The sequence below is a fragment of the Terrapene carolina genome, unplaced genomic scaffold (assembly GCF_002925995.2).
Source record: "Terrapene carolina triunguis isolate 2854851 unplaced genomic scaffold, T_m_triunguis-2.0 Scaffold629, whole genome shotgun sequence".
Classification (NCBI taxonomy): domain Eukaryota; kingdom Metazoa; phylum Chordata; order Testudines; family Emydidae; genus Terrapene; species Terrapene triunguis.
In genome coordinates, this window is record NW_020664980.1 from 19297654 (window position 1) to 19324277 (window position 26624).

General features: G+C 47.0%; 1 protein-coding gene across 1 annotated transcript in view; it reads left to right on the forward strand.

Annotated features, from left to right (window-relative positions):
* NSD1 (nuclear receptor binding SET domain protein 1) overlaps positions 1–26624 on the forward strand; it is a 110669-nt gene that overhangs the window by 15587 nt on the left and 68458 nt on the right. Inside the window, exons 2-3 of the mRNA XM_029913399.1 lie at positions 15065–15200; positions 26070–26242. Of these exons, the coding sequence (XP_029769259.1) occupies positions 15065–15200; positions 26070–26242 (309 nt within the window). The remainder of the gene's footprint in view (positions 1–15064; positions 15201–26069; positions 26243–26624) is intronic.

A 26624-nucleotide genomic window follows, 5' to 3' on the forward strand; every position in this document is an offset into this window, starting at 1 on the left:
TATATTAAAACAATACAAATTGTGCATCTAGTCAAGGCCTTAGTATTAATGTGCTTTGTGTTACTTCATGTGCAGAAACTTCAATAGATGGGCTCTTTTTGCTTGGATTCAAACATTTCTTTACCTGTATTGTAATAATTTACTTTTCCTCCCTTTACATGTGTTTTGGCTAGTAGATTCAACTTGATTGAAAGAGATTTCAGAATGCTTATTTAAAACAGAAAATTCACTAAAGAAAAAGCAAGTCATACCAAACATTTTCACAATCCTGCCTTTTTTCTTCTTCTCTGTTCTATTGTTTCTCCATACTGAAAGAAATAATGATCCATGGAATCACATCTTCTTTTGTACTCCGAGAGGTGATTAGCATCGTTCGGATAACCAAGTCCAGGTTAGTGAGCTACGGTAGAACCTCAGAGTTACGAAGACCTTGGGAATGGAGGTGGTTCAGAACTCTGAAATGTTCATAACGCTGAACAAAATGTTAGGGTTGTTCTTTCCAAAGTTTACGACTGAACATTGACTTAATACAGCTTTGAAACTTTACTATGCAGAAGAAAAATGCTGCTTTCCCTTTATTTATTTTAAATAGTTTACGTTTAACACTGTACTGTATTTGCTTTTTTTTTTGGTCTCTGCTACTGCCTGATTGTATGCTTCCAGTTCCAAATGAGGCATGTGGTTGACTGGTCAGTTTGTAACTCTGGCATTCATAACTCTGAGGTTCTATTGTAGTGGGTAGCTTCAGGAGGAGCTTGGTGTAAGACTGAGATGCCACCAGCAAATGATCGATGCGAGCACTGATTTACGTTGTGGTCCATAGTTTGAGAGTGATGTCCATGGTCATGTTGTGGATTGTGTTTCATCTTCCAAGGTTGTAAGAGATGACAGCATCTGCCATGCAATGTTCTAAACAGTTCACTGTGTGCCATTTTTTCTGGGGTTTGTTGAAGCATAGAAGTTCTTTTGTGGAGCCAGCAATTTGTTTGTTTGGGACATTAGCATTGTCTCAGACTTCTTTCCAGTGTGCCTCAGGATTGAATGAGGACCCCTTAAGAGCTTCAGCCTGCTCCCAAAGAAGCTTGAATGATTTCAGCCGTGTCTTTGAAAGGTTCTGGGAGTCCTCGTGAATTGGTAACTTCAGGTTGGCCATGGTTCAATTGTACTCATGAGCTTTGTGTCTCTCTCTGGATTTTAGGTGGGAGTATGTGTGCCACCTACATGGGGCAGCCATTTTTCATGTAAATGAATGCTGCTGGTTTTGCTGAGCCTAGCAGTCTGAGCTCCTGTGAGCCTTTACTACATTAGGGCTTTTTTTTGCAGAAGTTACCTGCCGCAGCAAGTGCCTCTTTGTCTTTGCTAGCTCTAGCAACACTGGACCCCAAGTTGGATAGGCAGCTGACATTATATGACACATGTAGCTACTAAGTTTAGGCATTTCAAAGTCAGCTAGTCCAGATAACCTGCATCCAAGAGACTTAAAAGAGTTAGGTAACAAATATTTAATAATGGACTCTTCAGTCTTGCAGAGAAAGGTGTAACATGAATACACAATCCTGTACATTTGAAATGAAGTAGTGGAAGCTTTCAGCCTAGTGCTAATAGCGGCTACCTTTCTGAACCCATGACACTTATTTATGTATTGGCCTTACAGGGCTACATTAAGTGGCATGTACTAGTCTGTTGACTAAGCTTACTAGCCAGATGGAGATACCTGTTCCACTACGGCCTCATGCAACCTCTTCTTGTGGTTTACAGAAATAAACAGTTGTGTACTGTTTGTTGCCTATTCATTGGAAACATGCTTTCAATCACCTTTCTATTCAGTACACATTTCTATGTAGCTTTTATAGCTTCCAGGGCCAGAAGGGACCATGGTAATCATCTCGTCCTCTGCAGAACATAGGCCATAGGATTTCCCCCAAATAATTCCTGTCCTTTGCTTTTTACCTTTCCCTTCCTGTCTTTATTCCACTTTTTATTTTCATTCCTACAGTAGATCAGAGCTGTATCTTTTCCTGCATTAGTCTATGTCTATGGTTTCCTTTTTCTCTGCCTTTAGACTCTGTTTTTGATCCCTGCATCATTTTATCTTCCTCCTCTGCCTGTTACCGTTTGTCTGTTCTACTTACTCCTTCCTCCCCCAAATTTCTCAATACCCTGCTTCTCTTTTCAATTTAACCCACCAGTGCCACTGTCTCTTCCCCAGATGCATCCACACACTAACACATTCCTTCATCCCATCAGCACCTTCACACAAAGGACTTGACAAATTAATCAAACAGCTAATAGCCAGAGGAGTAAATACCCAACATGAGGGGTAGCACCCAAATAAGAAGTCACAGCCCCTGTAAATTGATGCTTGGATGCCTACGTGGCTGTTCTCTCTGCGTCTCATTCAGGGTGTAACCTTATCACCACTGGGTAGGTGCTGGTTTACAAGGCTCCCAACCCCACTGTCTGATGGAAGGAAGGAGCATTCTTTGTTCTCCCCTCTCATAGACTCATAGACTTTAAGGTCAGAAGGGACCAATATGGTCATCTAGTCTGACCTCCCACATGATGCGGGCCATAAATGTTGACCCCCCCACTTTCCCTTAACTCTGCTGTTGAAGTCTCCAGATCGTGATCTAAAGACTTCAAGTTGCGGAGAATCTTCCAGCTTGCGACCCCTGCCCTATGCTGCAGAGGAAGGCGAAAAACCTCCAGGGCTACTGCCAATCTACCCTGGAGGAAAATTCCTTCCCGACCCCAAATATGGCGATCAGCAGAACCCCGAGCATACAGGCAAGATTCTCTAGCCAGACCCTCAAAGACACGTTATCCCATCAAACCATTCCCTCCATAAACTTATCTAGCCTAATCTTGAAGCCAGACAGGTCTTTCGCCCCCACCGTTTCCCTCGGAAGGCTGTTCCAAAATTTCACCCCTCTGACGGTTAGGAACCCTCTGGCCCCAGAACATCCTGGCTGCAGCAAGGCAGTGGTGGAGCTGTCTGCTGATCTGTACCTTCCTGATCCTGAGTGCCTTGTGTTTATATAATTCCAGTTCCCCAGTGAATAACTCCTGGGTTTGTCACTGCCTGTAATTTTTCTGGACACCAGTAGCCTGCCTGATGCTTGACCGTTTCCCTGCTACCTGGCTGGTTCTAAATAGCCACTGTAAAGCTAACCAGTCTTGTTAGCTTCACTCCACTGCTGTGGAATAGACATTGAAGCTGACTATTTGCAGACTTAGGAAGGTGCTGTTGCATCAGTTTACACTCAGGACTAGTCTTCACTAAGGAGAGATCCATGCTGCTGCAATTGATGCAGCAGGAATCAATTTAACGGGTCTAGTGAAGACCTGCTAAATCGATGGCAGAGCACTCTCCAGTCGACCCCCGTACTCTAGCTCTCCAAGAATCGTAAGGTAAGTCAACCAGGGAGCGTCTCCCGTCGACGCAGCACAGTGAACATACCAAGGTAAGTCGACCTAAGCTACGTTGACTTCAGCTACATTATTTACATAGCTGGAGTAGCGTAACTTAGGTCAACTTACCCCAGTAGTGAAGACAAGCCCTCATTTCATGTTTGGATGGTTATCGGCACCAATGTGAGGGTGAGAATCTTACTTTTTTTTAAACTGAAAGATTAAAATCTGCAGAAGTTGATGGTGCCTGTGTAGGAAAGAGTCATGCTTGCCCTGCATGAGTAGAATTTTGTTTTCAGATCCTGTTTATATAGCACCTTTTACAAGCATCAGGATGCTCTTCAGAGTTGCAAACAATCCATACAGGGATCACTTGACTTTCCACTATATTGGAGTTACCTCTCATGTGGGAAGCAGCAAATGTCATGGAATCAGCAAAGCATGTCCAGGAAGTGAAGATGCCACTGGGAAATTTAGGCAGGCAGAATGGTACTGTTGATCTGGAGCACAACATAAGTGTGTTTCCCTCCTATATTTAATACAAGTTTACAATAGTCACAAATGTTAACGTATAGATAAACTATTTTAGAACATTGTAACCATCCCAGTTCTCTCAGCCTTTCCTCATAAGTCATGTGCTCCAGCCCCCTAATAATTGTTGTTGCCCTCTGCTGGTCTCTTTCCAATTTTTCCACATCCTTCTCATAGTGTGGGGCCCAAAACTGGACACAGTACTCCAGATGAGGCCTCACCAATGTCGAATAGAGGGGAATGATCACGTCCCTCCATCTGCTGGCAATGTTCCTACTTATACAGCCCAAAATGCCATTAGCCTTCTTGGCAACAAGGACACACTGTTGACTCATATCCAGCTTTTTGTCCACTGTAATCCCTAAATCCTTTTCTGCAGAACTGCTGCCTAGCCGCTTGGTCCCTAGTCTGTAGCAGTGCATGGGATTCTTCCGTCCTACGTGCAGGACTCTGCACTTGTCCTTATTGAACCTCATTAGATTTCTTTTGGCCCAATCCTCATCTAGGTCCCTCTGTATCCTATCCCTACCCTCCAGCGTATCTACCACTCCTCCCAGTTTAGTGTCATCTGCAAACTTGCTGAGAGTGCAGTCCACGCCATCCTCCAGATCATTAATGAAGATATTGAACAAAACCGGCTCCAGGACCGACCCTTGGGGCACTCCACTTGATACCGGCTGCCAACTAGACATGGAGCCGGTATCAAGCGGAAGTGCCTGTCACTTTAACTGGAGCTGCTTGGTGCTCAGCACTTTGGAAAATCAGGTGACTTGTTCACGAACCTAAGTAAGGATTTAGGAGGCTAACTATAGTGCCCAGTTTTGGAAAATCTTGGCCTGTTGCCTTACGTTCAGCTGCCACTTGGCCTGCAGTCTTTCATTGTTGCGTCTTTAGCAAGAGGGTCACTGCCTGTAATAGGCTGAAAAAAGCCAATAAAATGCTGGGGATATCTGATCTTGCCATGCTGTGTTAATGATCTGAGCATGCTGCAGTTGTCAGACTGAGAGGGTAATGGCTGCAGAAATGACGCACCCGATAGCTATCAGCATGTGCATTAGTTTGTGTGGATTTGTGGTTTATCCTCCTTCTAGCAAGACTAATAGAGATGAACAGCAATTCACAGTGATGTTATGAAGGGTGGTTATGGGACATGCACAGTAGTTACCACTGCTTAATAAGTTGTCCGTTTTAAAAGGAAGATTAGCAAGACTCATGGAGTTTTCCTGTGTTTGTGTCATTCTGATAAAATCCTTTAGAAGTATGAAGTTTCTTTGCTCACTATTTATTTCACACTCGATTTATGGGAACTGCAGGTCTGGGGAGTTACCTAGTTCACACACATTTATATAACATTATTGCTATAGTGTCTGTAAGAGCCTCCTCAGAACGTTATAGTGATGTCCCACAGTGATACTCAATGAATTACAACAGCTCTTTCGTCTCCCAAAACACTAGTGCGAGGAGATTACATTTGTTCAGGGTGGAAGCATACACACGTCCTGCAAGGCTGTGCTTCTGGGACAGTGACCCTCTCTCCGCAGTTGAGGTTTGGGTCTGTGCTTTGACAGATGTAGACCACTTAAAGCCACCAAAAAGTCATTCTTGCTTCATCCAAAAATAGTCTGAAAAAATTACTTGTAATTTTACATATAATCCAGGATTTATGCCCAGCCTCAACACAAATCAATGTAATATGTTCCAAATGATTGAATATACAGCAGGCAGTGTTAACCCAACTTGAAAGAGAATGTCAGACTTAATACACAATGTTCCTTGTGATGTTTTTCAAAGAGAGCTAGGTAATATAATTTCCCTCCCCATGTACTCTGTTTCCAATCACTGAGTGACTTCTGTCCATCACTGCCAGAGATAAAATGTATGATCTACCTTGTATGGGGCAAGTCATCAGCTTTATTATTTAAAATTCCACGTTCTCTTCCCATGCTAATAGGTGGTAGAATGGGGTTCATTGCTAGAATTACCAGGAATGGAAATTATGCCTAGAAGTTCAGTGTTTTGGGCTCCCCTATGTCCCTTAAAAAAAAATCAATTTAACTGGCATTTAAAAAAAATTATTGGCCCTCTCTGAAGTCTTGCAGTTCCAGGCACAAGTATATTCTATCAGTTTTAACCTAAAACTGTATGTCGTAATTATATTGCACTACGAATAAAACTTATGGCAGTCTGACCCAGAAAAATCTGTACTTTTGGGGACCATAAGTATGGCTTTATATGGCACAATTTAACAGAAGAGCCGCCTCTGTTTCTGTAAGTGCCTAATCACTGCTATTTAATTTCCAACATTAATTCTTTGTCATTAGTATTGTGGACATTGTCTCACAGGAAATATGTTTTTTGAAAATATAGAGGAGTCTTATTGCTGCTTCTTTGTCTTGGCTTTGTGGGAATTGGCGGGAAAGAGACAGTGCCTAGAGGCAGCCGGTGTCGGGACAGCTGGCTCTGATGCTTGTCATGAAAGCACTGTACCAGTTTGCACTAGCTCAATTTCCCTTCATGAGGGCATTGATAGAGCCTTGACGATGCTTAATTATAAGACCAACATCTGACTCCTGGTGCTGAAAAAATAAGAAAGTAAATTGGTGAAGAATTAAAATAATTGTGGAGTGGACTGAAGGTTGCTGAAAGGCTTCTAGAGTGTAATGAAACAGGGTTAACTATTTCATAGCTGCCTAAAACCTGGATAATTTCTTGAAGGGTGTTTTCACTAGAGAAGTTAGAACATGCCTTTGAGGAATTGTACTAAGCCCTGTCTCTAGGAGGGATTTTTGCCCTAGCGTAGGCACATTTTGATGTAGCTACACTGCTGCAGTTCATCCTGCTCAGCCCAAAGCTGTGTCTTGTGTGTATAGATTATACATGTACTGTGTGCATTTAAAGTGTTTTTGTAAATACTGCATCTATAGCTGCACTCTTGAGAGAGAAATCTCACTTCGCCATAACAAAAGTTTGCTCATCTGAGATTAATCGCTTATAGAATTTCATTTTTATTTAAACAACCTGAAGTACTTAAAATAAGGCGGTAACGTGTACAGTCAGATGAATGTGATTTTGTATCTGTACAAACGTTCAGTTATATTATGGTAGCCTCTAGAGGCCCACAAGGGTGGGACCCCATCCTGGTGGGTGCTGCGCACACGCACACAGACACACACAGACCCAGTGAGAGGCCGGCCCTGCTCCAAAGAATTCACAGTACAACAGACAAGACAAACGCAGGAGGGGAAGTGACTGCCCTGCGAGGGGAAGGGATTTGCCCAAGATCACACAACAGGCCAGTGGCAGCTCTCCCGTCTCCCAGGCCAGTGTTCTGTCCACTAGGCTGTGCTGCCTCTCTGGATGAGTAAACTATGCGCGTTATTGTGGTATCTGGGTGGCTGAGTTATAAGGTTCTGAGCAATGTGGTCTGTACAGTAACTCCTCACTTAAAGTCGTCCCGGTTAACGTTTCGTTGCTGATCAATTAGGGAACATGCTCATTTAAAGTTGTGTAATGCTCCCTTCTAACGTCGTTTGGCAGCCGCCTGCTTTGTCTGCTGCTTGCAGGAAGAGCAGCCCGTTGCAGCTAACTGGTGGGGGCTTGGAACCAGGGTGGACCGGCAGCCCCCTATCAGCTCTCCCTTATCAGCTCTCCGCTTCCCTAAGTTCCCTGTGCGGCAGCTGCCCAGCAGGCTAGCAATTGCCAGCAGTTCAGCTGTCCCTCCCCCCACTGCCATGTGCTGCTCCTGCCCTCTGCCTTGGAGCTGCTCCCTGAGACTCCTGCTTGCTGTGCGGGGGGGGAGGGAAGGAAAAGGGGGGCTAATGTCAGGGTGTCCCCCTCCCCCCTGCTCCTGCACCCCACTTATCCCATCTTCCATAGAGAAGGGGAAACACCAGGGCTCAGGACGGAGGGAGCTTGCAGCAGCTGCGGTCTCAGCAACCTGATCTAATTAACAAGGCCGTGTACTAAAGGGGAATGCGCATCTCTCTCTCTCTCTCTCTCTAACACATACCCTCCATTCCTGCTGCCTTGTGGAGTGAGAGAGTTAACCCTTGAGGGCTCAGCCGAGTGCTAGTTCATCATTTAGCAGTAAGGGAAATATCCCACCCTCTGACTCCTCCACCTCAACCAAGCTTCACAATCATCATTACGGTGTACCAGTATTAAATTGTTATACACACACTTATACTGTGTGTGTGTGTGTGTGTGTGTGTGTGTGTGTGTGTATATAGATATAGATATATTATAACATAATCTTTTGTCTGGTGAAAAAAAATTTCCCTGGAACCTAACCTCCTCATTTACATTAATTCTTATGGGGAAATTGGATTCGCTTACCGTCATTTCGCTTAAAGTCGCATTTTTCAGGAACATAACTACAACGTTAAGTGAGGAGTTACTGTAATGTAATCACTGGTGAAACTTTCCCTACAGCTGTAACATGCAAAAAGCCTTTCTGCTTTGAATTCTGTTCTTTAACAATTGCAAATGAAACCTGGACAGTTCTTTCCAAAAGTATAATGCATTTTCTTCAATTCGAGACAGAGAGAACTAACGTTTTAGTCAGTAAAATCTTGACCTATAAATAGTTAGAACTGTCCATATTCCAGCCCAAACAGTTGTCATCTTACTGTTGAATGAACAATTTAGTTGCAGGACTTAAAAGTGCGAAGGGAGAGGCTTAGCATAGGACCCTCTGCATCTGTGTTCTGCCTGGAACCCCAGGGCAACTTCCTTGGAAGCCAATCTCTGTGTGTTGCTGTTGCAGCCCTAGAGGTTCATGTGTAGTGTATCACATCTGGAATGTTTTAGAGCAGTTGGACTGCTGAAGTGACATGAGGCAGGTCACTGGTGAGGCCTGCAGGCAGGGGCAAATAGCTAGCACATTGGGGCTAATGGTTACACCTGTATTATGTGAAAGCCTGTTGTACCCACCTTTGCCTAGGGCATGTCTACACTTAAACTGCTACAGCGGCACAGCTGCTGCACTGCAGCTGCACCATTGTAGCACTGGGAGGGAGTTTGGGTGCAGGGTGTGGGCTCTGGGCTGGGGCAGGGGGTTGGAGTACGGGGGTGGGGTGCGGGCTCTGGCTGAGTGGCGCTTACCTCGGGCGGCTCCCGAAAGTGACCGGCACATCTCTCTGGCAGTGGCTCCTAGGTGGGTGGAGCCAGGGGGTCTCCGTGTGCTGCCCCTGCCCACAGGCGCCTCCACAGCTCCCATTGGCCGCAGTTCCCGGCCAATGGGAGCTGTGGAGCCGGCGCTGGGGGTGGGGGCAGTGCACGGAGACCCCCCCCCACCCAGGGGCCGCTGGGATGTGCTGGTCACTTCCGGGATCAGCATGGGGCCAGGGCAGGCAGGGAGCCTGCCTTAACCCTGCTGCGCTGATGGACTTTTAGCACCTAAAATCTCCTGGTTTGGCTTCGGTAGCCTCCGGGAGATAGAGAGAGGGGGAGGAGTTGAGGGAGGGTGGGGGAGAGTTGATCAGTGGGGCCTGGGGACCCCAGTTTCAGAAACGCTGGTGTAAGCTCTACTTATGCCAATGGGAGGGGTTCTCCCATCAGCATAGTAATTCACCTCCCCAAGAGGTGGGAGGTAGGTCGATCAATAGAAGCATTTTAGCACTGTCTACCCTGGGGGTTAGGTTGTTTTAACTACATTGCTATGGGGTGTGGATGTTTCACATCCCCTGAACGACATAGTTGGTCAAGCTAATTTTTTAGTGTAGACCAGGCCTAACTCTTAACACCATTTAATACCATTACTACTTCACGGTAAGAGAGCAGAGGGAAGATTAGATTTGCTAGAAACGTACACTTCCTTCAGATGAATTCAGTTAGCCACAGTGTCATTGGCACATGTTGGTCAGAATTCCAGATTCCAGAGAGTCTAGGGGCTGGTCTACACTGAAAACTTCCCTCTGCATAGCTCCGTCACTCGGATGTAGTTAAGCAGACCTAGCCCTGATGTAGACAGTGCAGGGGGACAGAAGAATTCTGTCAATCTAGCTACCCCCTCTGAGGGAGGTGGATTCCCTATGCCGACAGGAGAAACCTTCCCGTCGGATGTGTCACTGCAGTGTTCCGTGTGTATTGGGTACGTCTGTGGTACAGCTGCTGCAGCGCCGTGGTGTCCACGCTGCCTACGTTAACGTCGGGGGTTTTCCGTCCATGTAATCTCAGTGCAGCAGGTTATTCTGGGCTTGTCTACATTTACAGCACTGTAGTGGCGCAGACGCTACCTGTGCGGAGAGGAGAAGCTCTCCCATTGGCGTAGTGCTCCACCTCCCCGAGAGGCAGTAGCTGTGTCAACGGGAGAAGCCCTCCCATCAACACCAGGAGTTGTGTGGGTCAATATAACTGTGTTGCTCAGGGTGGTGGATTTTTCCATACTCCAGGCGACAGTTATACCAACGTAAGTTTCTAGTATAGACCAGGGCTCAGAAGGTGCTGAAAGTGTTTTGAAAAGAAAATAAGCTACATATGCAATCGCTGATTGCGGGGGGGGGAGGGTGATTAGAGGTGGAAGAGTAGTTGGGAGTGGGGGACAGGTGTTGGGGGATCAGGTGATGGGGACTAGGTGCAGTGGCAGGAAGGGAAGAGGGACATAAAGGTGAATGACAGGGAGGCTGAGGGAAAGTAAGAGCAGGGGTGCCTGTCAGTCCCATATACTCCTCCCACATGTGTGCTGTGCCCGGGCATGAGATTCCCCTCATGTGAGCCAGGTTCTCGGGAGGGGAGGGGCTTCCTTTTTCTCCCTATGTGAGTTAGGATTTGGGTTGTCCCTGCCCGCCCCCAATGGGGCCTGAGCCCTGGTCTCTGCCCCTTTGTATGCACCAGGCTCTGGGGGGTTCCTGCCCATCCATTGGGGTCTGACCCCTCCTTTCCCTCTCCCCTTCATGTGAGCCAGGTTCTGGAGGTGGCTTGCTTTTCCAGGAGTATCTGAGCCCTCTCCCTCAGCCCCTATGTGAGCTGGGGAAGCCCTGCCCCTCTGGGGAGCTGAGAACAGGCATACTCAGCGCATGCACCAAGAACATACTGCTGAGACTGGGGTGAGGAGCTGAGAACAGGTATGCTTGATACATGTCAGAATGGGCGGGGGAGGGAGAGGAAGAGATGGGCACACCCACTGACATGAGTGGAACAATCCACATGTCTCATAGCTATTGTTTCAGGCTGTAGTCATCTCCATCAGGTGCTCTCCTTCAGATGAAAACATCTCATTGAGATGAATGGACCACTTAACACCTCTCTGAGTCTGCAGCTCTGAACCCATCCTGGGAGGAAATCTGAGAATGAACTCAAGTATCAGGGGGTGGCCGTGTTAGTCTGTATCTACAAAAACAACAAGGAGTCTGGTGGCACCCTAAAGACTAACAGATTTATTTGGGCTTAAGCTTTCGTGGGTAAAAACCTCACTTCTTCAGATGCATCTTCCTAGGTGGGTGGGGCCAGGGGGTCTGCATCTGAAGAAGTGAGGTTTTTACCCACGAAAGCTTATGCCCAGATAAATCTGTTAGTCTTTAAGGTGCCAGCAGACTCCTTGTTGTTTTTGAGAATGAACTGTACACGTGGGAAAAATCTGCCTCTGTCAAATTCGATTTATTTATTTAGGAGAAATTTAATCTGAGCACAGACAAATATTCAGAAGGTGCTGAAACTATTTTTGAAAAGCAAATAATTTCCACATGTGAATTCTCACTGGGGAGGGGTGATTGGGGAGCAAGAGTAGGTGAGGATTTAGGTGTACAGTGCGGGGTGGGGGTAATATGAAGAGGGGTATAAATGGGAATGGGTGGTCGGGGAGCTTAGGTTATGGGGCAAGGGGGAGGGATTTGGGGGAAAACAGGAGGGGTTGGAGAATCAGGGCTAGCCAAGGAAGTTGGGGGGCTATGAGTGGGGGATGTCGGTCCTGAATTCTCACCTTCATGTGCATGTGGGATCTCCGGTAGCTCAACCCCCCTGAAAGGGTCTGAGCTCTTCCTCCTGCCCCTCCATGTGAGCCTGGATCTCATGGGGGACAGGACCTTAGGTAACAGATTTAAACATCTGAAATCCAAAAAGTGAGTAGTTAAGAGATCCCCCTTTGTGTGGGGGGTGGCTTGGAGGAGGGGTGGACCGGGTGGGTCTGGGGCATGGCGGAAGCCCGGCTGACCACTTGGGATGGGGAGTGGGAATGAGGGGCTGGGCCCAGTGTGGAGCTCTGGCTAGTGGACGGCCCCCTAGTGAGCTGCTGCCTGTGATGCATGTGTGCAGCAGCACAGGGCAAGAGACAGCAAGGAGCAACGTCTTACATGTGATTGGCTTCTGCGGTGCAGCCAGTGGCTCAGTGGGATGGGGCGGGGAGGGGGAGCTGGAGATGTTGGCAGGGTGGGGTGATCCACGTTCAGGAGAATGGTGGGCGGGGTGGAGAGAGACATCAGTCTTCTCATGTGCTTAACGTTACTCTAACAGCCATGTGATAAAACTGGCAAGGTTTTGGGACCGAGACCAGGGGTGAGGTTTCTCTCCCTGGCTCTGACCCACCATTGTCCCCATTGCACTCTAACAAAATGTACCGGGGTGGGGGCGAAGGAGACGATGGAATCACACAGCAGCTGTATGGCCCAGTGGAAAGACCACTGAACTGGGACTGTTCCTAGCTCTGGCACAGCCTGCTGGACGACCTTGGGTAAGTCATGTCACTTCCGTGACTCAGTTTCCCATTTGTAAAGTGGAAAGTTCTTTGAAATCTGCTTCTGAAAAGCACTGTGTGAAAGCCAGGTACTTAGGCTCCTGTGGCAGGTAATATCCTGCAAATCTGGGTGAGAACTGAAACTGTCTCAGTGACTAACAACTCCTGCCAACAGACATTTCTTTAACAAAACCTAAGAAATTAAATGGCCAAAACACTGACAGAGTTAAGGCTGCCCTGTGTGAGCTCGTACCCTTCTAGAACGTCGAGTTCACCAGATCTCAGACTTCTGAAAACCAGGACATACAGACTTCAGGTAAAAGTCCACACAACCTTAACTCTGCCCTCTTGGAGTGATGCCCCAACACATCGATAACATCTGGACTCCCACTTTGCCTTGTCTCTGTAATGAACGGGTGCTACCTTCACTTGCCCTGTGCTCAAACACTGTGCCTGCTCCCCCCACCGAATTACCGCACGTGTCACATTTAATAACCGTTTTTGCACCTTTTACGGTCCCTTCACACAGCAGACCAGCTAACCCTACACTTTCCCCTACCCATTGTTAAATCTGGACTGCTCTCCTATCCCACCTCACTACTGACAGTACCCATGGCAAGAGTGCCCCGGTGCCCTGCTGCTGACACAACCCATGCAATTTGATTGACATAATGCAGACTGGAACCTCAAGGTACAGATCCACCTCCTTCTTTGATTCAGATCCAGATCTCCTCATATCACAGTCACAGCTCTTCCAAGCTACTCCAACATATTCCTCCACCATTCAGTACAGCTGTCCTTAACAGACTGAGTGTAGCTGGAGAGCATGCAGGTAATTCCCAGTGGCTGTTGTGAGCTCGGGGCCGGGGGGGGGGCGGGGCAGAGTTAAGGTTGCATGGGCTTTTACCGTAACTCTATTTCCTGGTTTTCAGGAGTTTGAGTTTTGCTGAACTCAGTGTTCCAGAAGGGCACAGGATACCACAGGACTACCTTAGCTCGGCATTAATGCAAGTTTTTTGCTATTTTGTTTGATCAAAGACTGAACAGACAGGCAAGCAAGTCGTCATCCCCAGTGTTCTAATGGGCAGGGGGCGAATTAATATTAGTCTGTTTTCCCCACCTGAGTCCATCCGTCTCCTTCGTCCAGGCTGTTCACCAGTAAGGCCCCCTTGACCTGGGACCCTCTTCTGGAGTCAGGCTCCTGCCATCACCTAGGGAAGGGTTCTTTCTCTGGACTCAGGGCCCTGCAGAGGTCAAACTGCTGCAGCTCTTCTCTGGAGCGGTACGTAGTTCCCCAGCGATTTGGACTTCTTGCTGCTGCCTGGTAAGGTCCTTTTGCTGGGACCAGGCCTCCCTAGGGCTTTGCCCCTCGTAGCACTTTTGGATCCTGCTCCTTCCAGGAGCCTCTTTCCTAGGTCCCCTTTTCTGGTGCGCTCTCTGACCCAGCTGCCCTGAGAAGCCCCTTTCCTCAGGACCTGCCTTTGTATGTTCTGGGGTCCCCCTGCCTGAGCTCTTAGAACCTTTATAAGGCCTGGGTGTTCCTTAATTACTTACCTGCTACCTAGCCACATTGGTAATTAACAACTCGCAGGTGGATCTGGGTTGGCTCATTTTCCTTAGTGGAGCTTGTCCCAAGTAGGCTGGCCTCTGAGTCCCCTGAAATAGCCTCCCTGCCCATGTGTAGACTTCTGATACCATGTGGATTTGGGCATTCCATTTCCTAACAAGTAACAGAAATTCAGGTGTGGCTTCTGGAGGCGGTTGTGGCGCCTGTGTTACTGCCTCTCCCTGTGAGCCATGTCTCAGCCAGTTGCATTTGCATTTTATAGTTTGGTTCCTTTCATAAAGGCGACAGACTGACAGTGCAGACTTGCCTGCTCTCTCTCTCTCTCTTGTGGGTTTTTTTGGGAGCAGCGGTGGCTCTGCATGCATAAACCAAACTGCAGGAGAAATGCTAAAGATATCATGACCATACATGCATTCAGTGTAGTATAAAGTGTTTTATCAGCAAACTCCATTTCCTGCATTTATCTGAGAAGCAGAGTAGTATTAGCTTGTATGTGCCCAGCACTTTTCCTTTACTAATAGTGGCAGATACTGTGCATCTGTTGTTCTGATCACCACCTTCCAGACAGAAATATCTCAAGATATTCTGCTTCCTTGTCTGTGAACTAGGACATCTGACTGAGCTGGATAGTAATCAGTGTTGGCTGTGAGCTGAAACCTTTTACTGCTGAATGGTGTGATGTCTGGCTACAGTGGATTGGGAAGGAGTGGGTGGGAGGAAATAGTTGGTGTCCCGTGAAAGATGTCGGAGCAAGAAATATTAGCTTTTTTTAAAAATAGAACTGCCACCACTGGTGATTGTCCGATGATGTTCCAACGAGATGTGAGACTCTCCTCAAAGGTGTCTGTCGCTTACTTGATTCCTCGTGTTCTGATTTCTGTCCAAAGAATCGAGCCAAGAAGAAACCTGCTCCAGTGAAGTATGAAGTTGGAGATCTAGTCTGGGCTAAGTTCAACAGACGACCGTGGTGGCCCTGCACAATCTGTCATGATCCAGTGCTCGACTGTCACTCAAAAATGAAAGGTACTGTACCCACTTGTACGACACAGTTCAGGACGCTGAGTGCCAGAGTTGCTGCAGTGTTCTTTGTTACTAATAAGCATTTGGGCAACCCTTTAACCGCAGGGCAGGGCATAGAGGTTAAAAAGGATGGCCCCTGCCATGAGACCCCCACAGTGTAGATTAGACAAATACTGATCTGAAGATAGCAAAGCAAGTATAGGGATGGGGAGATGAAGGTTAACACACATGAGAATGGTGGGGGTCAGATAGCGGTTGGATCTTGTAGGTTGTGTCGTTTTAAAATGAACATTGATGTAGGACGAAGTGGGGAGTCGATTGTACCACTGACCTCCATTCTTGTGCTAAGCAAGAGATGCACGTTCTGAGGAGTAGAGCAGTGGTGCCTGGCTCAGACCAAGAGGGATGGCATTGCAGGCATAGGGAGCAGCATGTAAAGGGGCACAAAGGACAAGGTGGGAGGAGAGAGGATGGAGTAAGATGAGAGGGTTGGGCAGAGTGCCAGGAAGAACTGCGGGAGTTAGGAGTGGGATGGGGCCAGGCACAGCTGTACAGAGCCTGACAAGTGAGGGTGAGGAATTTGAACTATACGTGGAAAGAAACAGGGAGGCAGTGAATGGACTCGAGGAAGTTGGTGGTGGGAAGAGGAACAGAGCAGTGGGACAGGGAGATTGTTTTAGCTGCTGGATGCGAGGGAGAGGCCTACGGAGCAGTAGATCAGTTTTCCTGGTACAAAGGCTTGGGAGGAAGATGAGAAGCGTAGTTTTTGCCTCGTTTAGTATAAGGAAGTGAAGGGACATCTGTGGGGAATTATCCAAGAGGCCTCGTGAGAGCTGGAGATTGTGTGGTAGATCTGAGGGACGTTGGACCCCAGGGGTAATGGACCAGGGGAGCAGAAAAGGGGTGAGTGTGGAGGAGGAGAATGAAGGGGCCAAGGACAGATCCCTGGGGCACATGCACTGGGGGAAGGAAACAGGAAGAGGATTCTCCTTGGGTAATGGTCAGAAAGAGGAGAGGGCCAGGAAAGGACAGAGTCCTGTGAGCCCAAGACAGAGGGAGTATCAAGGTGAGTGGTCAGTGGTGACAGAGGTAGCAGAGAGGCCAGGTGAACAGAGAAGAGACCCTTTGATTTGGAAACCTTGCACTTCACTCAGATGTATTTAAGCTGCTGTCCATGTAAAGTTAGCTACAGCAGGGGACTATTTTATTCCAGCATATCATGAATGGGGGGACCCGTATATTTCTGAGTATTTCTTTCTCCTTGTTGTCCTTCCAGCCTCTCTCTCTCCACATTCCCTTGGTAACTGAACATCTTTGAAATGTCAGTCCGTCTGGGGTAGTGCTCTATACGCAGGACAGGCTGCTGTTTTTGATGTTGCTTTTGCAACTTTTGTGGTCCTCACCTGTCTGAAAGGCTAGACTCTGAGAGCATGCAGTGTTAGTGACTATCAGCTCAGACTGTTAAAATCTCCATCTGAAACTTAAAAAGGAGTCCTACAAAAAGTGGAAACTAGGTCAAATGACAAAGGATGCATATAAACAAATAACAGAAGTATGTAGGGACATATTACAAAAGCCAAGGCACAAAACAAGATCAAACTAGCTAGAGACATAAAGGGTAACAAGAAAACATTTTAGAAATACATTAGAAGCAGGAGGAAGACCAAGGACAGAGTAGACCCCCTTACTCGATAAGGGGTGGGGGAGACGGACAATAACAGAAAATGTGGAAATGGCAGAAGTGCTAAATGATCTTTTTGTTTGTTTGTTTTGGTTTTCACCAAAAAGGTTAGTAGTGATTGGACGCCTAACATAGTGAATGATGTAGGACCAGAGGCTAAAATAGGGAAAGAACACGTTAAAGATTACTTAAACAAGTTAGATGTCTTCCAGTCCCCAGGGCCTGATGAAATACATCCTAGAATACTCAAGGAGCTGACTGAGGAGATATCTGAGCCATTAGCAGTTATCTTTGAAAAGTCATGGAAGACAGGAGAGATTCCAGAGGACTGGAAAAGGGCAAATATAGTGTCAATCTATAAAAAGGGAAATAAGGACAATCCATGAAATTACAGACCAGTCAGCTTAACTTCATTACCTGGAAAGATAATGGAACAAATAATCAAACAATCAATTTGCAAATACCTAGAAGACACTAAGGTGCTAAGTAATAGTCAACATGGATTTGTCAAGAACAAATCATGCCAAACCAACCTAATAGCTTTCTTTGACAGGGTAACAAGCCTTGTGGATAGGGGGAAGGGGCAGATGTGGTATATCTTGACTTTAGTAGGGCTTTTGATACTGTCTTGCATGACCTTCTCATAAACAAACTAGGGAAATACAACCTAGATGGTGGGTGCAAAACTGGTTGGAAAAATGTTTCCAGAGAGTAGTTATCAGTTGTTCACAATCAAGCTGGAGGGCATAATGAGTGAGGTCCCGCAGGGATCAGTTCTGAGTCCGGTTCTGTTCAATATCTTCATCAGTGTGCCAGGTAATGGCATAGAGAGTACACTGATAAAGTTTGCGGACGATACCAAGCTGGGAGGGGTTGCAAGTGCTTTGGAGGACAGGATTAAAATTCAAAATGATCTGGACAAACTGGAGAGATGGTCTGAAGTAAATAGGGTGAAATTCAATAAGGACAAATGCAAAGTACTCCACTTAGGAAGGAACAATCAGTTGCACACATACAAAATGGGCAGTTACTGCATAGGAAGGAGTACTGCAGAAAGGGATCTGGGGGTCATAGTGGATCACAACCTAAATATGTGTGAAAAGTATAACACTGTTGCAAAAAAAGCGAACATCATTCTGGGGTGCATTAGCAGGAGTGTTGTAAGCAAGACATGAGAAGTAATTCTTCTGCTCTACTCCACGCTGATTGGGCCTCAACTGGAGTATTGTGTCCAGTTCTGGGCGCCACATTTCAGGAAAGATGTGGACAAATTGGAGAGAGTCCAGAGAAGAGCAACAAAAATGATTAAAAGTCTAGAAAACATGATCTACGAGGAAAGATTTAAAAAATTCAGTTTGTTTAGTCTTGAGAAGACTGAGAGGGGACATAACAGTTTTCAAGTACATAAAAGTTTGTTACAAGAGGAGGGAGGTAAATTGTTCTCCTTAACCTCTGAGGATAGGACAAGAAGCAATGGGCTTAAATTGCAGCAAGGGAGGTTTAGGTTGGTGATTAGGAAAAACTTTCCAACTGTCAGGGTGGTTAAGCACTGGAATAAATTGCCCAGGGAGGTTGTGGAATCTCCATCACTGGAGATATTTAAGAGCAGGTTAGACAAACACCTGTCAGGGATGGTATAGATAATTCTTAGTCCTGCCAAGAGTGCAGGGGACTGGACTAGATGACCTCTCGCGGTCCCTTCCAGTCCTATGATTCTGTAATACATAATTCCATAGACAGCATATTACATTCACCCCAGGTTCAGCAGCTTCACCACATTCTCATTTTCTGTCTCTCTGCCTCCCTTTCCCTCCCCTAAATCCCTTCACCCTAGTGTTGGATAATATCTGAACATACAGTTTAAATATGTAGCAATTTAAGCAGCTCAGGGCCCTGAGGGACTGAGTACAGGCTCTTGAGACTAGAGTGGCTGAAGGGGAGGAGACAGAGGGGAACATAGACGAGACTTTTTGGGACACTGTAGTGCAGTTGCATCCCCAGGTTGACAGCCTCTGTGCTGTTGAGGAGGATGAAAGTTTCAGGGAAGAACATAAAACTGGATCAGAAGGAAACAATCCCATAGCTGGGACCTTTCTTCAGGTGATGTCATGGTATTGTCTCACACTCAGGATACCCCTCCAGGGGAGGGGAACCCCTGTTATTAGGAAGAGACAGGTAACAGTAATGGGGGATTCGATCATTAGAAATATAGCTAGTTGGGTTTGTGATGACCGGGAGAACCATCTGGTGAATTACCTGCCGGGTGTGAAGATTGCAAATCTCTCGAGACATCTAGACGGACATATGTGCAGTGCTGGGGAGGAGCCGGTGGTCGTGGTACGTGTAGGTACCAATGACATAGGGAAAGCTAGAAGAGAGGCTGCTAGGTAAGAGGAGGGGTTTAGGGTTATTAGGGACTGGGGAACCCTTTGGGAAAGAAGGAGCCTATCCAGGAGAAATGGGCTCAACCTGAACCAAAATGGAACCAGATTGCTGGCATATAAAATTTAAAAGGTGGTAGAGGAGTTTTGAAATTAATGGCTGTGAGAAGCTGACAGGTACGGAGGAGCACATGATTCGGACAGAGACATCCCTTAGGGGAGGATCTCTTCTCAGGGATTCTCTGTCCTAGTGAAGGGGAGAGGATAGAAGTTGATAAAGTGCAGATAGGAACTGAAGAGAAACAGTCCAATGAAAGAGTTCCATTCAGTTACCTCGCACGAAGGCCGACAACTAAATACTGACAAATTTTAGAAGTGCTTGTATACAACTGCTAAAAGTGTAAATTGTAAGCTGGGTGCACTCGAGTGCTTGGTATTAAATGAGGATATTGATATAGTCGGCATCACAGAAACTTGGTGGAATGATGATAATCAATGGGGCACGGTGACACCAGAGTAGGAACTAGATAGGAATGACAGAGCAGATCGCGCTGTGGGGGACGTGACACTGTATGTGAAAGAAAGCATAGAGTCAAATATAGTACAAATCTTAAATGAATCAAAGTGTACCATAGAATCTCTCGGGATAGAAATTCCATGCTTGAATAATAGGCGTATAGCAGTATGGATGTACTACCGATCGCCTGACCAGGGTGGTGCTGGTGATTGTGAAATGCCAAGGGAGATTAGAGAGGCTATAAAAATAGAAAACTCAATAATAATAATAGGGGATTTCAACTATCTCCATATTGGCTGGGTACATGTCACCTCTGCACAGGATGCAGAGATAGCATTTCTAGACACTACTAATGACTGTGACTTGAAGCTGGTAGTCCTGGATCTCACAAGAAGGGAGGCAGTTTTTGATTTAGTTCGAGCATTGGCCTGCTAAACCCAGGGTTGGGAGTTCAATCCTTGAGGGGACCACTTAGGGATCTGGGACAAAAATCTGTCTGGGGATTGGTCCTGCTTTGAGCAGGGGGTTGGACTAGATGACCTCCTGAAGTCCCTTCCACCCCTGATATTCTATGATTCTATGTGGAGCACAGGATATGGTAATAGTGACCATAATGTAATTAAATTTAACATCCTTGTAGGGGGGAAATACCAAAGAAGCCCACCACGGTAGCATTTAACTTTAAGAAAGAGAGCTACACAAAAATGAGGAAGCTAGTTAAATGGAAATTAAAAGGAACAGTCACAAGCGTGAAATGCCTGCCAGCTGCATGGGAACTTTTTATAAAACCATAACAGAGGCTCAAACTAAATATATATTCCAAATTAAAAAAAAAAAAAAATTGTAAGAGCGCCAAAAAAATGCCCCCAATGCTAAACAGAATAAAAGAGATGGTTAGAGGCAAAAAAGGCGTCATTTTAAAATTGGAAGTTAAGTCCTACTGAGGAAAATGGAAAGGAGCATAAACTCTGGCAAGTCAATGTACAAATACAATTAGCCAGGCTAAAAAATAATTTGAAGAGCAACTAGCAAAAGACTCAAAAACTAACAGCAAAATTTATTTAAGTCCATCAGAAACAGAAAGCCTGGTGAAAAATCAGTGGGGGCCACTGGACAAACAAAGTGCTAAAGGGGCACTCCGGGAAGACCCAAGGCCATTGTGGAAAAGCTAAATGAATTCTTTGGCTCAGTCTTCGCGGCAAAGGATGTGAGGGAGATTCTCACAGTTGAGCCATTCTTTTTAGGCGACAAATCTAAGGAGCTGTCCCAGATTGAGGTGTCAGTAAAGGAGGTTTTGGAACAAATTGATAAATTAAATAGTAATAAGTCCCCAGGACCACATGGTATCACCCAAGTATTCTGAAGGAATTCAGATATGAAATTGCAGAACTACTAACTGGGGTATGTAACCTATCATTTAAATCAGCTTCTCTATCGGGTCACTGGAGGATAGCTAACATGACGCCAATATTTTAAAAAGGCTACAGAGGCAATCCTGGCAATTACAGGCTCGTAAGCCTAACTTTAGTACCAGGCAAATTAGTTGAAACTATAGTAAAGAACAGAATTATCAGACACAGAGATGAACACAGTATGTTGGGGAAGAGTCAACAGGGCTTTTTGTAAAGGGAAATCATACCTCACCAATCTATTAGAATTCTTTGAGGGGGTCAACAAGGGGGATCCAGTGGATATAGTGTACTTGGACTTTCAGAAAGCCTTTGACAAGGTCCCTCACCAAAGACTCTTAAGCAAAATAATCAGTCATGGGATAGGAGGGAAGGTCCTCTCATGGATCAGTAACTGGTTGAAAGATAGGAAACAAAGGGTAGAAATAAATGGTCAGTTTTCAGAATGGGGACACCTGGAACATGGGGTTGCATCCCTTATTATCCTGGCTCATAGCCATTGAGGAACCTGTTATCCATGAATTTATGAATATGTTGAACAGTATAGGTCCCCCAGGGATCGGTACTGAAACCTGTACTGTTCAACATATTCATAAATCATCTGAAACATGGGGGTAAACAGAGACATGACAAAGTTTGCAGACGATACAAAATTACTGAAGATAGTTAAGTCCAAAGCTGACTGGGAAGAGTTACAAAGGGATCTCACAAAACGTGATGACTGGGCAATGAAATGGCAGATGAAATTCAGTGTTGATAAATACAAAAATCCTGCCATGAGGGCAGGGGACTGGACTTGATGACTTCTTGAGGTCCCTTCCAGTCCTATGATTCTATGAAAGTAATGCACATTGGAATGCATCCCATCTATACATGAGGTTGAAGAAAGAGATCTTGGAGTCATTGTGGATAGTTCTCTGAAAACATCTGCTCAGTGTGCAGCGGCAGTCAACAAAACGAAGAGAATGTTAGGACCCATTAGGAAAGAGAGAGATTAGAAGACAATAAATAGAATAATGCCACTTTATAAATCCATGGTATACCCACACCTTGAATACTGTGTGAGTTCTCTTTGCCCCAACTCAAAAATATATTGTAAAATCGGAAATAATATAAAGAAGGGCAACAAAAATGATTAGGGGGATGGAACAGCTTCCACACGAGGAGAGATTAAAAAGACTGGGACTGTTCAACTTGGAAAACAGATGATTAATGGGGGAGATGATAGAGGTCTATAAATCATGAATGACTTGGAGAAAGTGACTAAGGAAGTGTCACGTGCCCCTTCCGATAACACAAGACCCTGGGGTCACCCAGTGAAGTGAGTAGGCAACAGGTTTGAGAGAAACAGAAGGAAGTACTTCTTCATACAGTGCGCAGTCAGGCTGTGGAACTCATGGCCAGGGGATGTTGTGAAGGCCAAAAGCATAAATGGGCTCAAAAAAGAATTAGATAAGTTCATGGAGGATAGGTTTATCAATCGCTATTAGCCAGGATGCTCAGGGTGTCCTTAAGCCTCTGACTGCCTGATGCTGGGAGTGGATGACAGGAGATGGATCACTCGATGATTGCCAATTCTGTTCATTCCCTCTGGGTGTCTGGCACTGGCCACTGTTGGAAGACAGGATACTGGGCTGGATGGACCATTGGTCTGACCCAGTGTGGCCATTATGTTCTTTTTTAAATGTCCAAACTCCTGCTATTGTGACACCTCCTGAGAGCGTGTAATGGGCGTTTTCCATTATTGGCTGGATCTAGTGTGAATGGTTGTCTGACAATCCTCTTACAGCTGTGTGCCATTATTTCTAAAATGGGCATTTGAAATGGAGGTAACATGCTGGTTAACAGGGTCCAACTGATGTGCTTGTCCTAGATAATCTCAGACCACAGCCCTCCCTGCACATGCTGCTCCTGCTCAGATCAGAACAGGTGTGGGAGCAATCTCTTTTCCTGATTTTTTTGTTTTTGTTTTTTCCCCAATTGTGCTCTCCCGTCTCCTCCCCTAATTAACAGGTGATGACTTGAGGCACCAATTGAACCTTAGGTCTTTGGTGCTATTGGGCAAATGGAATTTCCAGCATTCTCCACCTACTTCTGAAATGTACAAGTTCTCCCACCCGGCTGCTGCTCCCTGTGCTTGTTGTTATGGAAACAAACACTGGGTTGTTCAAACCCATCCCTTACCCAGAGAGCTTGTCTCCTGTCACGCTGTGATTTGTTTAAAGCCATTTCCCTCTGCTCAGTGAGACTGGCTGGTTCAGGGATTGGGAATAGGATACGTGCAGTCTTTTGCCTCTGTCTTTGGCCTGACACTAGCTCAGGTCAGTATTTGCCAGAAGTCTTTATGCTGTACCACGCTCCGAGTGCTGTACTGTGTCCTATCGGGTAAGTGAGTGGGTGGTCTCAGTCTAATCCCTGATGCCCATATCTCTAGAACACCGTTGGGGCTGGCACTACTGTTGGCAATCTCAGCAGAGAAGCCAAGCACTGACCTGCCCTGTCACCGTTAGAGGTGGTCCCTGCAGAACAGGGTGGGGCAGCGTGGGGAAGAAGCCTGTAATGTTTGTTCTATTGTCCTCAGTCCAGGACCTTTCACAAGCACTCAGCATTTCCTTTCAGCATGCCATGTAGCCCAGTGTTACAATGCCTCTCATTCCTTCACCATGCTGAGCTCACTGAATGCCCTTATCAAGAAAACACCTTTTAAGTAGTCACACGCTTCCAGATCCGTGCTTGTACTAGAGTCCTGCCTTTGCCTTGTGCCCCCAGAGCATGCAGGTATCTAGTATAACTGCACAGTGTCTCACATATTGCATGCGTGCTCAGAGTAAGGACTAGCTGGAACACCTTTATATTCTGCTCCTTAGATTCCTACACCTGCTGCCACCAACGTTCTGAGTCCAGGATAGATGTTCAGTGTCAGGCAATGATCTGCTGAACAAGCTGGAAATTAAGGGCTAGGACAGGGGTGGGCAAACTTTTTGGCCCAAGGGCCACATCTGGGTATGGAAATAGTATGGTGGGCCATGAATGCTCATGAAATTGGGGGTTGGGGGGTGGGAGGGGGGTGAGGGCTCCAGCTGGGGGTACAGGCTCTGAGATGGGGCCAGAAATGAGTTCAGGGTGCAGAAGAGGGCTCTGGGCTGGGGCAGGGGGTTGGGGTGAAGGCTTCTGCTGGGGGTGCAGGCTCTGGGGTGCAGGAGGGTGGGACCAAGGGGTTCGGAGAGCGGGAGGGGGATCAGGGCTGGGGCAGGGGGTCAGGAGTGCTGGCCAATGGGAGCTGCGGGGGTGGTGCTTGGGGAGGGGGAAGCATGCGGAGCCCCCAGGCTGCCCCTACACGTAGGAGGCGGAGGGGGGACGTGCTGCTGCTTCCACGAGCCATGCAGCGCCACGGCACACGTGGAGCGGGGCTGGATGCGGCCCCTGGCCCGTAGTTTGCCCACCCCTGGCCTAGGATGATGTTTGAGGGCTTCCTCTCCCAAATTCCAGCACAGAGACAGAAGGGCTCATCTCTTGGGGGGTTTGGGAGATGGAGGTAATATGTGAATGACTCAGAAGTATCTAGTTTCTATGTATCTCCATCCCACCTGCCTGCAGTTTTCACAACCATCTAGAGCAGGGTTTCTCAAACTGGGGCCCGCGAGGGTACTCCAGGGGGTCTGCAGGCCCCACTGAACAAGTCCTGTCCCTCCCTCCCTCAACTCCTCCCCCTCCCTCCCAGCGCCTCCTGCACGTCGGGGAACAGCGACCAATGGGAGCTACGGGGGCGGTGCCTGTGGGCGCAAGGGCAGCACGTGGAACCTCCCTGGCTGCCCATGTGCCATAGGGCTGGACATGGCCGCTTCTGAGAGTAGCGTGGAGCCAGGCTGCAGTTAGGGAGCCTGCCTTAGCTCCGCTGCGCCAGTGACCAGGAGCCGCCTATGATAAGCGCTGCCTGGTCGAAGCCTGCACCCTGAACCCTCTGCCCCAGATCGGAACCCCCTCCCAGACCCCGCACCTAACCCCCGACCCCAGGTCGGAACCCCCTCCCGCACCCAAACTCCCTCCCAGACCCCGCACCCCAACCCCCTGCCCCAGGTCAGAATCCCCTCCCAGACCCCGCACCCAACCCCCTGCCCCAGGTCGGAACCCCCTCCCGCACCCAAACTCCCTCCCACATTCCAAACTCCTCGGCCCAAGCCCGGAGCTGCCTCCTGCACCCAAACCCTTCATCCGTGGCCCCACCCCAGAGCCTGTGCCCCCAGCTGTAGCTAGCACCCCCTCCCGCATCTCAAACCCCTGCACCAGCCCTGAGCCCGCTTCTGCGCTCCAAATCCCTTGGGCCCAGCCTGGAGCCTTGAGGAAGGGGCGGGGCAAGGATGTTTGGTATTTGTGCAGTTAGAAAGTTGGCAACCCTAGCGGGGCCTGGGGCTGAGCAGGGGGCTTGGGGGTCCGTGAACATTTTAAAATCAAAATGGGCGGTCCTTGGCTTGCTAAAGTTTGAGAACCGCTGATCTAGAGGACTAGACAGTTTGATCGTTAAGGGTTGCACTTTACATTCATTTCCTGTCACAGAGGGAGATGGTTGGCTTGTTTTCACCAAACTCCAAGTCTTTGCTCCCGTGAGGAAGAGTTCCCGAAGCCTGATGTCAACTATTTAACAGCAAACTCTGCTCCAAGATGCAAAATATCAACCAAAAGCAAGGAAAACTAAGACAAAAGCATGCCCACCAACCCTCTGACTAGGCGTTCTCCTAGCTGGCATTTGTTTAGGATTTTAGGAAGATGTTAGGAGAATGTGTGGAGAATCTACTAATAAACCTGCTGTCACTTTCTGTGCTTTCTTTCCCACACTAGTATGCTGTTTTAAGCAAGACAATAATCCTGTTTTATTTCTTTAAATAGTTTCCAATCGGAGACCATATCGAGAGTACTACGTAGATGCCTTAGGAGACCCTTCTGAGAAAGCCTGGGTTGCAGGAAAAGCGATTGTACTTTTTGAAGGCAGATACCAGTTTGAAGAGCTGCCTGTCCTTCGGAGAAGAGGGAAGCAAAAAGAAAAAGGCTACAAGCACAAGGTAAAGCTTCTGCTCTTGATAGCTTGCTTGGCTCACTCTTTTCTGAGATTAAAAAGTAGCTTGTGTTTGCACAGTCGAATTGTTCTTATATGTCTGGAAACGCACCCTAAAAATGTTTTTGTGGAGTGATCATTGTGAGGGCACAGCTGGTAAATGGATTTGCAGTATTCCTGTGATAATCAGAGGTTTTTAAGCCACAAGGAGTTTCCAGACTTGCTCTTATTTAAGGGCCTGGTCTGTAGTTTGTAAGTTACCATAGAGAGTATTCGGAGAGGTGGAGAAGTTGTCACAGTTTGACATACTCACTATCTATCTGTTTTATTCAACAGTACAGTTCTATTGATGTGAAATATCAGTTCTGATCATTAAAAGTGTGCATTTG